At 37.4% G+C, this 18360-nt stretch overlaps 1 protein-coding gene across 2 annotated transcripts in view; it reads left to right on the forward strand.

The window, feature by feature from the left end:
- Window positions 1-18360, forward strand: part of LOC113511204 (sister chromatid cohesion protein PDS5 homolog B-B) — a 36280-nt gene that overhangs the window by 13133 nt on the left and 4787 nt on the right. The window contains exons 6-19 of one of the 2 annotated variants that reach the window (XM_052903134.1): window positions 1691-2737; window positions 3307-3484; window positions 4092-4280; window positions 5241-5334; window positions 5618-5801; window positions 6316-6537; window positions 6945-7082; window positions 7753-7812; window positions 9051-9210; window positions 10783-10901; window positions 11571-11714; window positions 12887-13051; window positions 17540-17638; window positions 17906-17941. In XM_052903134.1, the coding sequence (XP_052759094.1) occupies window positions 1691-2737; window positions 3307-3484; window positions 4092-4280; window positions 5241-5334; window positions 5618-5801; window positions 6316-6537; window positions 6945-7082; window positions 7753-7812; window positions 9051-9210; window positions 10783-10901; window positions 11571-11714; window positions 12887-13051; window positions 17540-17638; window positions 17906-17941 (2835 nt within the window). The remainder of the gene's footprint in view (window positions 1-1690; window positions 2738-3306; window positions 3485-4091; window positions 4281-5240; window positions 5335-5617; window positions 5802-6315; window positions 6538-6944; window positions 7083-7752; window positions 7813-9050; window positions 9211-10782; window positions 10902-11570; window positions 11715-12886; window positions 13052-17539; window positions 17639-17905; window positions 17942-18360) is intronic. The other variant, XM_052903135.1, reaches the window with a different exon arrangement.

Raw genomic sequence — 18360 nt, forward strand, 5'->3', positions numbered from 1 at the left:
CTTACTCCCATTCGTGTTTCAACCGTGAAGCAGTTGTGTTTGCATGGCTGTGTTTCGGTTTGAAGAGTGGGATATGGCGTGAATTTACTGGGTACAGAGGAATAACACCTGAGTCCTCAGGAATGGCAGCGCATGGGGGGTATCATGGGCGAAACAGTATACTCTGTTATGTCCATGGTACTGCTCATGTCTATAGGCGACGGTCACCACTTTCCATCAGGTGGGCCGTCAGCTTGTTTGCCATTCTAAGTTGTATAAAAAAAAAAAAAAAAAAAAAAAAAAAAAAAAAAAAAAAAAAAAAACTTAGGTAGTTGTAAAATTTAAAATATTAACAGTTGCATGTATTTAGATAATAGAATGTGGCGATAAAAGACGGCCACAATTGTTTATAAGCAGAATTTTTTTTTATTTATTTATTTCAAGTAAACAGTTACATAGACAATATATATTCTTAGTGCTAGCATAATAAACTAATTTAGCAAGAGGTCCAACAAAATTAAAGGTAGCATTCTGTAAAAGCACACTTTATCATAAAAATTGTTATCCTATGACAATCAGAATTTATAACGATATACCAAACTAATGAAAATAAAACAACTAATTCTCATGTTGAAGCAAACAAATGTTTTTTTTTTTTATTTCACAGAAAAATTCACAGCTCTTTAAAAAAACAACTTATACGCTAAGTCTCTTATAAATACAACAAATAACGGATTTTAATTATATAAACGAAATTTATAAGTAAAACAAGCAAGGCAAGTTAGTAGAGTAGAGAGTAGTAAGTAGAGTGGGTGTATGTGAAAGAAACTATAACAATGAGTGCCCATGAAGTCGGTTGATTTTAGTATATGAATGAAATAAAATGTATGTTGCTGCAGATCAGACATCCATAGCAATAATTAATAATCATATTTATTATATGTTATTATAGTTTTCTGTGAATGAACATTTATTTGCATACAGTCTGACATACATTGTCGATGCCACAGTGGTTTCAGCTGGCATCGCTGTAGTATATGCCATTTAACAGCAGATATGCAAATATTACAATTTTTACATAATTTTACTTTTTACTAATATATTTTTACTAAGAAATTGTAACTATACAATGTCTTTGTACATCAAAAATACTCGAGCGAAATTGATGTGAGGGGGGAGAGGTCTTAATAAGAGCAATGGAAAATAAACAGAATTTTTCAGAATTTTGTCTGTATTTTTGTTTTGGTATTACACGAAAGCTACTGCACCAAATTTATTGCGGTTATCATATTTATGTTTTGGAAGGTCTAATTATTTTAATTTCACGTTTATATGAATAAGGGGGTTTATTTATAATATTGTACAGAGGAATGATTTTTTTTTGTGTTTGTTTGTAATGGATAAATTCAAAAACTGCTTAATCGATTTAAAAAATTCATTTACCCATACAAAGCTTTATTATCAGCAAATAACATAGGATTTATAATATTTTAAAAAATAATTAGAGAATCCCTACAAAAACTAGCATAATGTAACCTAAACTATAAAATAATTGCCGGTAAAGCTATTATAAAATACTATTTTATCTTTGTATCTACCTATCCGTACGAAGTTGGCGTGTATCGCTAGTTCTTAATAATTTAAATTTAGTTTAACTCTGTAAAGTAATTTAGATTTTTTTTTTCAATAATGTTTCTATCTTATCACACAGTTCTTCAACCACGTCCTGATCCTTGGCAAAGAAGACAAAGAACTTTTGATATTCTCTAAAGTTTATGAACTGATATATGAATTATACCAATGCTGCCCGTCATTACTGTTGGCCGTACTACCACAGTTGGAATGTAAGTTGAAATCCGCGCAGTTCCACGAGCGGCTTAGCGGCGTCGCTTTACTCGCTAGAATGTTTTCCGAACCAGGCTCGGAGCTCGCCAAACAATATCCAGCTTTATGGAGGGCGTTTTTAGGCCGATTTAACGATATATCAGTACCTATTAGAATTAAATGTGTACAATACTGTATGCATTTTCTCGTACACCACCCGGATTTAAGGAAAGATATCACGGAAACACTGAAATTGAGGCAGCATGATGCTCACGAACAGGTTCGTTACGAGGTCGTTATGGCTATAATAGCTACAGCTCAAAGGGATTTCCAAGCGGTCGCCGAATCTGAGGATCTACTACATTTCGTCAAAGAAAGAACATTGGATAAGAAGTTCAAAATACGCAAAGAGGCCATGTCCGGGCTTGCGATGATATACAAAAAGTTCTTAACAGAAGACAGCGTGCCTCCCGCGACGGAGAAGGCTGTGCAATGGATCAAAGATAAAATCCTCCACGGATACTACATGACCGCTTTAGAGGACAGACTGTTGGTCGAGAGGCTACTCAATACATCGCTCGTCCCGTATACGTTACCTGCACCCGTCAGGATGCAAAAGCTGTATTACCTAATGTCAAATGTCGATGACAATGCTACCAAGGCGTTCATCGAGTTGCAGAAACACCAATTGGCAGTTCGGCGCACGGTGGCCGAATGGGTTGATTTGCACAGGAAGCCGCAGACGCCGGCCGTGCAAAAGGAATTGATCTCTAAAGTGTTGCACATAAGCTCTAAATTCCTGCCAGAGTCAGTGAAGGCACAAGAGTTTTTGAACAAATTTTCGATACACATGAAACAAGCTCCCGAGTTGTTGCAAGGAATGGAAACTATTTTGAACCCAAATGTCAGCTGTGAAGTATGTGTACGCACCACTGTGAGTATATTTTTTATATTTTATCTAATCTGTTCCTCTGAGCACTACTATTTAATTCATTACTGAAATTTTGTGTAAATATACAAAATAATGTTAACATAGTTATCACAGTTTGAGTTTAGCCTTTTTTTCCAGTTATAATTAAGTGTAAAATGAGTTATGTATGTAACGAAATTGTAAATAGACAATGTCTGTTTATGAGTGATATTTAAGAAAAGTTAATATGACAGGTCTTATTGAGAACATAAGAAACTATAACAATAATTTTTAGAATTTGTCTGTCTGTATGTTTGTTCCGGTATCACGCAAAAATTACTGCACCAAATTCGGGGACATTTCGCTGTTGTGATCTTGAAGGACTAACTTAAGAAATTATGTATGTGTTATCTTGATACATAATTTAAAAGTGACCTATTTCATTGGTTTACCTTGCTTTCAAATCCACACATACGAAGTACAAGTAAACTAGTTTTTTTTTTTATACAATTTTGAATGGCAAACAAGTTGATGACTCATCTCATGGAAAGGGATAATCATCGTTTCTAATAATCATTGCTATAATTTTGCAGTCGAACGTGTTAAAGAAACTGGGACAGCCAGTGATGACAAATCTATACTACAACACAGTGAAGATGTTGCTCGAGCGCGTCAGCTCTGTGATGATCGATCATGACTCGCTGCTCATACTGGTGGGCTACGTGGAGGGCGCTGTCAAGGGCACAGACATGTCCATCGCCGAAGAGTGTGGTAAGTTTTTTTAATAGGATGAAATAGAATAGTAAAGTCAGATCGATTGGTCCATTGCCCAGAAATTACCACGGTAGATTCCAGAGGGAATTGCGTGGAGATAGATAGATATATAATTTATTTGCATTACTTACAGCACATTAATAACAGTCATACATAGTAAAAAGCGATAAAAGAATACATTAAAAAAAAAAAGCAAAATATATAAAAGAAATAACATTTTTTTCTTTCTTCGTGTCATAGTAACACAAAATGATCACAACTCTGTTTATTGTTTTGCCGTCAAAAATAAAAACACTAATATTCTGTTATGGCCAAAAGCCAGTCGCGATATTCCTTGTGTGGTCTTTGCATAGAATAGGCCGCTCCTTCCTTTCTCGTGGGTGTCGTTAGAAGCGACTAAAAGAGGGCGAGGGATGGGAAGCAGCGTTCCTTTTAACACATTTTCAAAGCCTAGCTGCGGTTGTCAGTCCGTCTGCCAACCGTGGCAACTATTGGCAAAATCCCCCAAGGGGGAGGCTTCTGTTCAGCAGTGGACAGTTAAAGGCTAATATGATGATGATTAGTCATTTCGAGTATCCTTAATAATAATAAAAAAAATCAACAGGCATAGACATAAAGAAATGCGCCGAGAGAGGTCTGAAGTTGCTGGTGATGCTGTCGTTCGTATTCCCGGCTCACTTCCTGCACGAGGACGTGCTGAACCGGCTCACATCATTGCTAGAGCTAGACGACGAGAGCATTGCGCCTCACATACTCGCCGCGCTTACCTTCCTCGGAAAATACCGGCCGCTCAGTGAGTTGTTTGTGTTTTTTGTAATTAAATTCAGAATGGTAAATAGGCTGATGGCCAATCTGATAGAAAGTGGTAACCATTATCTATGAATAGCACCATAGATATCACAGTATGCACTGTTGTCTATGGCAATTCGTGGTCATTTTTAAGGATTATCGTGTTATATCTTGATACCCTGTAATCGCATTGTCACTCTTGAAACCGAAGCAGCCATCCAAATACGGTCGAAACACGGATAGGATAGAGGTATCCATGCACACGACTTGTATCCAAAGTCTTTCTCTAATAAGTAAAAAGGCTTTTCTAAAGTAGTTGACATTCATGTTATGGCTGCCAAAAGAAAAAGGAAAATGGGAACATGGTTAGATATATAGATGAGCAGTACACTCATTCTTGAAAGGTTATTATCCCTTTTTTGTCATCCCTTAAAGTCGCCGTCGCTATGGTATGAATGCTCCTAGTATGTTTGGGTAACGTAATAAACTTGTGTAATTCGATACGGCGTAAATACGTTACTTAGTGCTTCAGAATATGCTTGTTTTATGCATTGTATTGTTTTATACAACTTAGAATGGCAAACAAGCTGACGGCCCACCTGATGGAAAGTGGTAACCGTCGCCTATAGACATGAGCAGTACCATGGACATAACAGGGTATACTGTTTCGCCCATGATACCCCCCATTGCCAGTGTTGCCATTCTTGAGGACTCGGGTGTTATTCCTCTGTGCCCAGTAAATTCACGCCATATCCCACCCTTCAAACTGAAACACAGTCATGCAAACACAACTGCTTCACGGTTGAAACACGAATGGGACAGAGGTACCCAAGCAATCGACTTTTGTACAAAGTCCCCTCCCTTACCGTAAGCCTGCGATTTCAGTTTTCTAAGCTTTTTATATTGACGTTGACCATTGTTAATTACTCAATTTATTTATTGATAATTGAAACTAAATTTCCAGGTGAGGCGTGCCCGTCGTTATTCCCAAGACTGATCACACTGTGCAAAGCATATGCTGAAGTTGGCACACCAAAACAAGCTAAAAACGCTGTTAGGTATGTGTTGATTGCACAATGAAATGTCGTTATTTTTAAGTAACAAAACAACAACATTTTAAAGCCACAAGTCCAGCTGTGGACTAATATATAATAACTTAGATGGATTCTAAATTTATTGTAATTTTTGTAATTTTCTTTGGAAAATATAAAATTTTTCTGTTGGTACAAAATTAAAAGAATGCTAATATTATCGACTTTACCTATATGTGAATAGAGTATTGAATTAAACAATAATTGTTTTATTTCTCAAACTGAAACGGTATCATAACGTGTCGTGCAGGTGTCTATTTGTGAACGTTCCCGAGCAGCGCACACAAATCTTCACGGAGATCCTAGAGACGCTGAAGACGACGCTGAGCCCACACTCAGAGCACTACCGCACTGCGATCGTCACCCTCGGCCATATTGCGCACAATCTGCCCGACAACTTCCCAGTCCACATCAAGAACATCGTCTCCAGAAAGGTCTGTTGAGCAGGCTTTAAAAATGTTCATATTATTATTTTTAGTCCGCAACGGGTTACTTCCAGACGTGGATTAAAATAGATGTCGCTTAATTTTTCTCCACTCGATGAAATGTCGCTTAATAACACTTGCATCATTAGGGATATTACCAGAGTGATGCTGGTCTTTGTTATTCACAAACTCAATTATAAAAATATTTTTTTATTTTTATTCTATCAGAGAGGGGAACCCCCCTAGTTAGTAATAAGTTCTAACAACCCTATTGCTAGTTATATACTCTTACCAGGTCGATCTCCACGCGGTTCCCCTTGGAGACCATGGTGATAATTTTTTGTGGAAATCGTCAAAATGGATTAACTAATCTGCTTTTTGGTAGCGCAGGCGGGACTGCCATTCCATTTTCATCCACTAGTGCCCTGCCAGCGTATACTGATAGGTCAGATAGAGTTACCATTACATTTCATTCAATAAAAAAATCTCTATTTAATGTCTTGTGTTTCATTTCATTTCACAGATAGTAAAGGAGCTGCTAGTCCGCGAGGGCGGCGGCGGGCCGAACGCGCCCAGCGAGGAGTGGTGCAGCGAGGACGAGCTGCCGGAGGAGACGCGCTGCAAGCTGGAGGGACTCAAGTGCATGGCGCGCTGGCTGCTCGGCCTCAAGAAGGACGAGCTCTCCGCGCAGAAGACCTTCAGGATGCTGAACGCGTTCATCGTGCACAAAGGAGATTTACTACAGGTGAGGCTTGTTTATAGCAGTTTTCTCTGTTCAGCCTTCGATCTGTTATTCCTATATTGTTCTCAGGTCATTATACACTTCATGCTTTCCTTCTGGCAATAATAAAATAAAATAAAAAAAAAAGTATCCAAGGCCAAGAATAGTGTAAATACCAATTTTAATATATCTAATTAAAAATTATACAAAACCTGTAATATTTTTTTGTGTGGTTGTTCCAAAACTACCCCAACAATTAAAATTATATATAGGTGGAATTAAATAAGGTTTAATAACTACAAGTATGAGGTAATTTCTTGTGGTCTGCGGGCCTTGCTTACTATTTGTGGTCAATTACTGGCTGATATTATAGTGATTAATGTAATTTCTGTACTGTAATAAAATGTTCTCTAATCCTTTTATGATCGTAGCAAAACCAGCTGTCTAAAGCGGAGATGGCTCACCTGCGTCTAGCGGCGGGAGCGGCCATGCTCAAAATCTGCGAACAGAAGGGCGTCGGCGACCAGTTCACGGCCGAGCAGTTTTATAACCTTTCGCATTTAATGATTGTGAGCAAACTTTACTATTAAAAAATATACTTTATTTATTTCATGCTATTTATGTACACTTTATAACAAGTTAAAGAATAAGGCGTCCCGCGGTCTGAGGATTTCTCTATTTTAGAATGTTACACGTCAGTTTCAAAAACCTTTTTGTGTCACATCACATCATTAAAATTAAATTTTAAAGAGATGACAAGGGATTGAAATTACTTGGTACAGAGCCATATGATCTACATAGGTCAGGACTTACAGGCACATGCCTGTCATGGTCAAATGAACATATATTTTCTATCTATAAGTGGGGACAGAAGTTGAAAGGTGTGTATATGAGCGAGGCTAGTTAAAAACTTCTATGGACTGAGAGATATTAGGTAGGCTTAGCTGTTTAGCAATTGGTTCATTATCTGCTCAGAGATCTGGCCTAAAGATAGATCGAGGTTGAATAATGTAATTGAGTTATATGCTTTTTAAAGTAATTATTACTGTACCTGTGATATTATTCATCGGAGTTTAGAAGATAATTTACTAAGAAGTGTGTGAAGATACTAGAAAGTGCTAGTGGATTTCGTTCTAAAGCCCATCTTATAATATTTATTGCTGGTTGCTGTAGTACATAACAAATCAATTTTTAATTCAGAATTGTTTAATTAAAAGTAATATTATTAATTTTTTTTAGGATAACGTAGTACAAGTGAGAGAAATTTTCGCGGCGAAGCTACACAAAGGATTGTCAAAGGTAACATACTGTTTAGACTTGTATTGTTCACTATGGTATAATATGCTCAAATATGCTCACGCCTGTCTTGTCTGGTCTACTTATTTAATTTTGGGACTTAATATCAAAGGAAAACTACAAAAGTTGCCTGTGTAATGGCTATGTTTCGGCTTGAATGGTGGAATATGCAAGTGGATTCACAAGACATCAAAATAGCATTTCAGGTCTTGAATTGTCAAGTAATACAGGAGGTAATAAAATTTTAATATAGGCATTTATAATGATATTTTTTTAATGGGTAAAGATTAAATAGTAACTCACCAGTATGGAATGACAGTTGAATATGAAGTGAGTCGGGTGTCTCATCAAGACAGTTTGATCAGCAATTAGTTACTATGGTTTTTCTTAGTAAATGCTAATGAATAGATAACTCCGGCTGTGGGATCAGTATACGCTGGTCACCAGTGAAAGATGGTAGGTGAGGATGAAAACAGGCCAGTCTATCGTGATGAATTCATGTAGAATTTTAATGACCGGTTTTTTTTTATCGTTGAAAATGGAGTAGACACTCCGCCTGTGCTATCAGTATTCGCTGGCGGGGCATCATTGAGGGATGATAGGTGAGGATAAAACCAGATCAGTTACTCCATCGTTATGAATTCATTAAGAATTAAACAAGTTGAATCACAGGTAGAATCGCGTGAAGGTCGACCTAGACAGGTATATTGTTAGCAATGGGGCACTCATCTCCGTTAATTACAATCTCTTTCCCTTCTACAATGGTTTCTTCAGTGAACCACATGGAGGTCGACTTGATAAGGTATATCGCTAGCAATAGGCCAGAGGGAGATTTTGTATAAAAGTCGATTGCTTGGGAACCTGTCCCATTCGTGTTTCTACCGTGAAGCAGTTGTGTTTGCATGGCTGTGTTTCGGTTTGAAGGATGGGATATGGCGTGAATTTACAGGGTACAGAGGAATAACACCTGAGTCCTTAGGAATGGCAACGCATGGGGGGTATCATGGGCGAAACAGTATACTCTGTTATGTCTATGGTACTGCTCATATCTATAGGCGACAGTTACTACTTTCCATCAGGTGGGCCGTTAGCTTGTTTGTCATTCTAAGTTGTATAAAAAAAATGGGACTTCTACAATAGCAATAATCCCCGCGTGTGGCGGTGCGCGCGTGTGCGCGTTTGCGCGTGTGCGCGTGTGCAGGTGTGTGTAGAGGTGTGTGTGTGCGTGTGCGTGTGCGCAGGGCATCCCGAACAAGTGCCTGCCGCTGGACTTCATGGGGCTGTACGCGCTGGCCGGCCGCGAGCCCGAGCGGCGCGTGCGCGGCGCCGTGCGCCAGTACATGGTGGCCGACGTGCTGCGCCGCCGCGAGTACGTGCGCAACATCACCGTCGGCACCAAGGGTACGCTCGCACACCCACATCCTCTCTCATATACTCTCACTATATATGAGGCATCCTTACATTGTATACATACACCATCGAGCCACAAAAACTGCTCAACCCTTTTGTTAGTTAATTGTCAAATTAGCTGACTCGATTTTTTTATTAACCCTTAAATACCTGAAGTTGGAAATTTGATACCGGGGTTATAAATCGCATTGGGCGCCTACAATCGATTTTATTTTAATATTTGGCTGTTTACATGTTACCAAATTTTTTTTTTTTTTCAAAATAAGTATATAAAAATATCGTTTTTATTTTTTTTACTATTTTATCCCCATTAGTAAACACAGTAAAGGGTATACTTATATATTTTTTAATTTGATTTAAAAAATCAGGCTTTTAAGGGTTAATGTTCTATATGCACACGATGCATCTTGACGTATCTATATTTAATTATTTAATGAATATAATGAGTGTTTACGCTTCATTGTGCGGAGATTATAAGACAAAATAAATATATAAATTATAAAGGATACTACACTTTTAACTATTTGTCATGCAAAATTGAAAATTTGGAAAAAATTTGAAAAGTTGGTTTGGTTATTTGGAGAGGATGGATGAAAGAAGAATTACGAATAAGATTTATCGAGCAAGAATGAATGGAGATGTCGGTAGGGGTCGCCCTAGACGGACGTATGTCGACCAAATAGGCGACGTGCTGAAGAAGGGCCAAATTAAAAGTACCCGTAACCGGCGAGCGTGTATGAAAAGATTGATGAATGTGGAAGAAGCGAAAGAGGTTTGTTTGAATCGAAGCATTTGGCGTTCCATTGTTTCTGCCTACCCTAATGGGAGACAGGCGTGACAGATATGTATGTATGTATGTAATTGAAAATTTGACCCACTTTTCTCGAAGCGTTTGTACGGAAACACTCTATCTATATAATCTAAGAAAGTATCCTATGTGCTAAGTTGGGATATAACCGACTCATACAACAATTTTCATTCAAATCAATTCAGTAGTTTTTGCGTGGAAGACTAACAAACAGCCATCTATACATAGTTACAAAGTTTTGAATTTATTGTATTAGTAGGATTTATTTGTTTTACACTTTATTGCACCAAAAGTACACAAAATTTTAACGTGAAGTAATAAAAAAAAACAGCCGTATCTCTAAGCAAACTCTTCAAGACGATTCTTTGGGTAGAGGACTCGATTATTAATAATGTGAGCAAAGATGAACTTATTTCTAAAAAAAAATTTTTAAGTCAACCTAACGCCCACTGCGTTACAACGCACTTCCTACGTATGTACATACTAACAAAGTGGACAACAGCGGTGTAATCAATGAAAACAAATATCTAAATAACAATTTAAGATATTTAAATATATATTAATGTAACTATAATGCTATATTTTTATATTTCTTGTGCAATAAAGAGTTAAATAATAATTTTACCAAAACATCTTTATATCTAGAGCTACATATGAGTATAAATAGATTTTTACGAGACTCAAACCACAAGTGGCTAGAATTCGGGCTGTTTTGGAAAGAACAAAGATTTATATATTTTTTTTACGATGTATAGTTGAGCGCGCGATGAGCCAGCTGCCGCACATCCTCCCCGACTACATGCTGGTATTTGCGGTGCCAGTACTTACGCATGACCCTGCTTTCACCGCATACGACAATGTGTCGCAACTTAAGGTACTTATGATACATAGATAAATTAATTATATTTTATGTTATATGTATAAATTAAGTACTTATAATAGTGAAAAAATAATATTTACCGTTACAAGCACATAGTTTAGGAATATCTAAATACAAAAAAAAAATGTTATTTTTTTTTTAATAATAATAATAAATTTATTTGCTTTAAATAGGGTAGGTATCGGTGATCTTATATTACATAAAGTTTCGTGCCTATTTAGCTATTACAGAATAGCATGCAAATGTCACATTTTGATAGGAATTGATTAAGTGGTTTATGTGCCGCAATGGCGAAAAGGTAACCAACTTAGTATTAAGCTTCGGAGTACCCGCAGCGCTGATATTCTGCTAGTACATTGTAAAAAATTAACCTCAAATTCGGAGTAATAACTTTAAATAGTAACTTACCTGTTATAATATTAAATACAGTTCCTAACTTCCTATGTAATCTTGCGTAAAATTAAAAATGTTTAAAGTGTAGATATATAAATTACAGTGAAGTGGCATTTCAAATAAAGTAAAATAATATTAATAAATAATATGTTTTACACTTTATATAATATGTCATTGCTGTCATAGAATTGAAACATACAAGAAGTTATGGTGATAAGTCAATATGTTATATTTAAAATTTTCAATGTATTGTAATGTTGTCATGAACAGACAGTGAAGCAATGCCTATGGTTCATACTGGAGCCGCTGATCACACGCAACGACTTCTACTGCTACGGCTTCTACAAGAGTCTCGTGGAACGCATGAAGAACCACAAGGACGCGCTCAATGAGTCCGACGACTCTGTTAATTATGTAAGTTGCATGTATTAAAATCAAACTTGATAATTCATATATTAAATTACCTATATTTATTCTGGATAAACAAATTTAAATGATGTATTTCTATAAACAAAGGCTGTGGAATGGTTAATAATGTAATTGAATAGTCATTGCTAACAGTCCATTTCCGGGGGGAAAGGGATTGTTAGTAATGGAGACTAAGAATCCCATTGCTAGCAATATACCCAACCAGGTTGACCTCCACGCGGTTCCCCCTTGAAACTATCATGATTATTTCTAGATGAATTCATCATGATTGGCTAACTGGCCTGTTTTCATCCTCATCGATCATCCTTCACTGGTGGCCCGCCAGCGTATCCCGTTAGCGCATTCCATTTTCATCCAATAAAAAAAAAAACAGTCCATTTCCTCCTAAAGTACTTACACATTACAATTTTCAATTTTTTACCGCATAATTTAATTTCTGTCTTTCCAAAGGTTGACTAGAAGTGAATGCTATATAGTATTAAGTCCACCTTTTGTAGTAGACATTTTTTTTATAATGTGCTGCATCATCATCATCTTCCTACCCTTAACTCAATTATCATTTGTGGTCGGCGTAATATGTTTTCCTCTTCCATTCTTTTCTATTTCCAGTCATTTCCGCATTCACTCCCATTCTGGCCATATCGTCCCTCACACAATCCATCCATGTCTTTTTAGGCCTTCCTCTACTCTTATAGCCATCTACATTCATTCTTAATACTTTTTTTAAAATATGCTCCTCAATCCTGCTCATCACGTGCCCATACCAGGATAAACGGTTACTTCTTAACCTTTCTATCTTTGGCGCTACTTTCATAGTTACTACGTTGGCTGGTGCTAGCAGTGGAGCCGGTCTAATTCCTTGCCATCAGATATGTTGAAGCGTAAAGCAATTATATATGGTAAAATAATGTCAAATATGTCAAGAAAATAATTGGTCAATAATGAATAAATAAATAAATGGCAGATTCCAGTAATTTCTATTTTAACCATATATGTGAATAGACCAGATGCAGTGACGACCTCAAATACATTGCAGGGAGTCAGTGGATGCAGGTGGCTCAAGATCATTCTTTATGGCAGTCTGTGGGAGAGGCCTATGTTCAATAGTGGATATAGAACGGCAGATATGATGATGATGGTGATTTGAATGTTTCCAGAAACTGTGGGCGGTGTGCGACCTGGCCATGTCTGTGATCTGGGCGCGCTCGCAGAGCTTCGAGCTGCGTGACTTCCCGTCGGACGCGCGCATCCCCAGCATGTACTTCGCGCCGCAGTCGGACTACTTCGTCAACACGCGCGTGTTCTTACCGCCGGAGTTACAGGTGTGTGTCGCAAGTTTTTAATACCTTACCAGTTATTTATTACCAGACGGAGACTTTGTACAAAAGTTGCTTGCTTGGGTACATCTGTCCCATTCGTGTTTCTACTGTGATGACCGTGAAGCAATTGTGTTTCAGTTTGAAGGGTAAGATATGGCAGTGAATTTACAATGTACAGAGGAATAACACCTTAGTCCTCAGAAATGGCAACGCATGGGGGGGGGGGGGCAATCTCAGGTGAAACAGTATACTTTATAATGTCCACGTCCCCTATAGACGTGAGCAGTACGCTACTGTACTGTTTTTTTTTTTTGATGAGCGAAAATGGAATGTTTACTCCGCCTACGTTATCGGTATACGCTGGCAAGGCACCAGTGTGGGGTTATAGATGAGGATGAAAACAGGTCAGTAAGCCTACAATAATTAACGATATGATGGTTTCCAAAGGGAACCGCGTGGAGGTCGTTCTGACAGGGTAGATTACTAGCAATGGAGTTGTTAGATTCTATTACTAATAATTCTTTCCCTCCCTGCTGTGTGTGTTACATCGTTTTGATTGGCCAATTTGCATGCAATTTACGAAGCGATGTAACTTGCTCGGTGTGTTCTCAGCAGTTAAAGCGTTAAATGAAATGTGTTGGAATTCGTGTAAAGTGACTATTTTAACCCCCCTGAGAAAACTGTAGTTTAGGGTTAAATTAAAATAGGTTTATAGGTTTCATTTTTGTAAATAATAATTATTATTATTATTATTTAACACTTTATTGCACCAACATAACATGTTTTGTTAAAACAATTTTCAATACGTATAGTGAAGTACAAAAGGCGGTCTTATTGCTAAGCAATCTCTTCCAGACAACCTTTGGGTAGAAAGGATTAAAGTATAAGTAGGTAGGTGGCGCGTTAAAAAAGATAGATTTGTAAAAAATAATATCTGTGACAGCATAGTCATATACATACATACAACCAAACATATACATATATAAATAAACACATACAACCAAACATATACATATATCTACATACACATACACTTATAAATATATATACATACATATACATATATACGCATAAATACATACAAATATACCATATTAATACACATATATATAACACACATAAAACTGGAAATACGTAGGACTAAGTGATTATATGGATAGGTAGTGGGCTTTAACTAAGTTTTTAAAAATGGGCAACGATTGAGCGCACCGTATAGAGGTAGGGAGTGAGTTCCACAAACGAACTGCTTGCACGGAAAAGGATTTGGAGTAGAAAGAGGAAGAATGGGTAGGAATTATGAGTTGGAGGTTGTCAGTACTACGTAAAGAATAAGAATTAGAATTGCTCTCTCCAAGAAACATAAAACGTTCTTTTAAATAATGAGGTGTAACTGGATTGAAGAGAATTGAGTAAAGAAGGGAAAGGATGTGCCAGTTACGACGAAGACGGATAGAGAGCCACTTGAGCCGTGTACGATATTGGGATACATGGTCATATTTGCGAAGTCCAAATATGAACCGTATACATAAATTTTGAAGACGCTCAAGTTTATTTAACTGCTCTTCAGTGACATTTGAATAACAGGAATCGGCGTAGTCAAGGATGGGGAGGAGCAATGTATGAGCAAGCGCAATTTTGGTATCCATAGGAAGAACCTTACGCAACCTGTAAAGGGATCCAGTTGCCGCAAACATCTTCCTGCTAATCTCAGCAATCTGAGGTGACCAGGATAAAGTACTATCAAAACAAATGCCGAGATTTTTGACGCGGTCGCTGTAGTTTAACTTCATTCCATTAAAAACTACAGAAGGAAGGTCATTCAAAGCCATTCTGGAAATGTAACTAGGGCTACCTATGATTATAACCTGGGTCTTGGTCGGATTTACAGCAAGACCATAGGATTTGCTCCAGGCAGATATACGTTCAAGGTCTTCGTTTATTGTATTTACTGCAACAGAAATATTAATAAGAGGAGCCCGGCAGTAAATTTGAAGGTCGTCTGCATAAAGATGGTAGGAAGACCGAAGCTGAGACGTGATATTGTTGATAAATAAGGCAAATAAAAGAGGAGATAAGACGCCACCCTGGGGCACGCCCGCAGATGTACTGCACCAAGATGACAAAGAGTCGTTGATACGAATACGCTGCCGACGTCCAACCAGGTAACTACGAAACCATTCAATTGCCGTTGGAGATATGTTGAGAGAAGTCATCAGTTGCAACAAAATGTCGAAAGCGACGGTATTAAAAGCATTACTGAAATCTAATAATGTTAAAACTGTCAGCTCTGAGCTATCAATTCCGAAACGGATATCATCAGAGATCTTTACAAGAGCAGTAGTCGTGCTGTGACCTGCGCAGAAACCAGATTGCAGAGGATTAAGAAGGTTATTTTTGGACAGAAACAAGTTGAGTTGCTGATGTACTAACTTTTCCAGAGCTTTGGAAAGGAAGGGAAGAATGGATATAGGTCGATAATCGGAAAAAACTGTGGGGATATTTTTTTTAGGTAGGGGGACAATAAAGGCATCTTTCCAGATATGAGGAAAAATACCTGAGGACAATGAATTATTAAAGAGAAAAGTAATAGTTGGCAACAGGATATCAAGGATAGGCATGATCATAGCACGACTGATGTTGTCAGTACCCAGAGCATTAGAAGATATTGACAGTAAGCTTCTCTCAACATCACAATCGGACAATTGTCCGAAAACAAAAAGAGTGTAATCAGGAGTTGGAAGTGAAGAAAGATAATACAGTGTTTTTAACTTGTCATTAGGAACAACAATAGAAGAGGAACAAAAATGTCTATTAAGGTTCTCAATATCAATACTAGTGGAACTCTCATTGTGTTTTTTTCCAACTCCTAAAGATTTAAGAAATTTCCAGACTTTTGCTGGATCTCCATTCTCAACAGATTTATGGATGTGGCGACGTTGGGCCTCCCTACACATCTTATTGCAGAGATTTCTGATGCGCACGTAGTTGTCACGATATCTGTCTGGGTCTTTTTTAAATTTAGTTTTAGTATTATTTTTCTTGTTTATGATAGCTCTAATATCCTCAGTGAGCCAGGGCGCAGGCAGATGTCTGACTCTGACGGGACGAATTGGGGCATGCCGATCATAAAGGTCAAGAACGAGTTGATTAAATTCTTGTATCTGTATGTTTACACAACCTATATTTGCAATAGATGACCAGTCACACTCCGATGCATCTTTTCGCAAACGGTCCATGTCAATGGCCCCAAAATTGCGCTGCATGAGGATTCTACGCTTTAATTTAGGAGGACGGATTTTATAGGAAAGGTATAAGAGTATGAAAGGAAAAAGCATCAGCGGTGTGCTGACCAAACTTGGAAACATGTTCGGGAGATGATACAAGGATTAGGTCAAGTAAGGAAGGATTGCAATTCGGAAAAAAATGGGTTGCTTGGAGAGGCAAAATATTTAAATTACAAGCACTGGCAACAGACTTAAGACGGTAAGCTCGGCTATCATTTTTCAACAGACAGGTGTTAAAATCACCCATGATGATCGTGTGATTGAAAGATGGGGTAAGGTTTTCGAGGAGATATTCAAAGGAGGAAAAGTAATCTACAGAAGAGGAAGGGCTATAGAAAACACCTAGAAGGACTTTGGAGTGGGATAAGGTGATTTCAAGAAAAAGGAATTCCGCTTCATTAGAGGAACAAACGATATTAAATGGTATATGAGTACGAAGATATATGGCAACACCACCACCACCTCTACCGGTGTGATCACAGCGAATAAGATGGAAACCAGGAAGGGAGTAAGCGATAGAAGGAAGACAAGGTTTCAGCCAAGACTCCGACACAAATATAGCATGAATATTGTTATCAGTAAATGAGTCTAACATGTCAGAAAAATGGGCAGGAATACTTTGAGCATTAATATGTACTGCATTGAAATTTTTTACTACATCCGAAAATGTAGTATGCAAAGTTTCGTCTAGAGGAATGTTAATGCTATGAAAACTGTCATCACTAGAAGAGGAAGAGGAGGAAACTGATATAGAAATATCATTTATATCATTGTCCATAAAATGTGTGTGATATATAATTAATAAACAAATATATTATTTATATAATAATAAATATCGTATAAAATATATAACGTTAAAACATCTACCCAGTGGTTTGTCAGAATTGGTATACAATAAACAACAAATATTCATAAATAAAGCAAATATTGAAAACACATTATCACAACAGAAAGAAGAAAAAAAAAGGAAAGAAAAAACAATACATAATTGTTCAGTTAAAATAGAGTACACAGGAATAAATTAAATATAAGTGGGCCCGGATACGTTCACCCCTCAAGCAGTCATCTTGCTGTTATCAATAATGTTGCTTTATATAAACATACACTCATATCTTTCACAGAGTCGGTCAATCTTGTTTTAAGTTTCCCTTTTTCTCCCATTAAGATATTTGTATTTGAATTTGTGTCTTATGCCCTTATATTACAGTTCCAACCTAAACGGCAAGTGACGAATTCAGAGACAAACGTACGTGGCAAAAAGCGGCCCAGGCCCGTCGTAGATGAAGCTTTTGCGAACGACGTTGAGGTAAGTCTCGGACATTATATAGCCAATAGCTAGTTTTGCTAAAAGCACTGAAATATTTAAGTAATTTTAGACTAGTAATTTAAGAATCTAGTTTTTTGTCTGGGTTTTTCTGCACTTAGCCATGAAAGTAAAATAACCTATATTTCAAGAACGTTGTGTCGCGTATACTTACTAGGTCTTATAAATTGTTGCCAGCAAACTTTGCCTTTGTCCCACTGAGTTCCTTTATTGTGTGCTGTATGCTCACTCGAATTCTAATTTTTCAAGCTCACAACTGGACGCTCGGGAAGTATTGACGCTAAGGTAAACAGCTAGCTATTTTAAAATAATTTCTAATTATTTAGTTGTTGACACAATTTGTTTATTATATATATATTTATATTGTCGTGTGTGCCGTGTAATCCCGCTATAGAATAGACCACCTCTTCCATGCCCGTGGGTGTTGTAAGAAGCGACTAAGGGAGGGCGATGGAGGGGCAGCAGCGTTCCTCTTAAAACATCTTCAAATCTAACTGTGGTTGCCAACCCGCCTGCCAAGTGTAGCAACTTCTGACAAAACTCCAAGGGTTGGGAGAAGGCTTATGTTCACCAGTGAACAATAAAAGGTTGATATTTCTGAACTGAAAATTTGATCTCAGACTATTCACCACAAGTTACTATATCCCTTTAGACACCATAAAAAAATGGTATTGTTCGTATTTGTCATTACTACCTAAACACAC

The sequence above is a fragment of the Galleria mellonella genome, unplaced genomic scaffold (genome assembly GCF_026898425.1).
Source record: "Galleria mellonella isolate WM207_F2 unplaced genomic scaffold, CSIRO_AGI_GalMel_v1 utg133, whole genome shotgun sequence".
Taxonomy (NCBI): domain Eukaryota; kingdom Metazoa; phylum Arthropoda; class Insecta; order Lepidoptera; family Pyralidae; genus Galleria; species Galleria mellonella.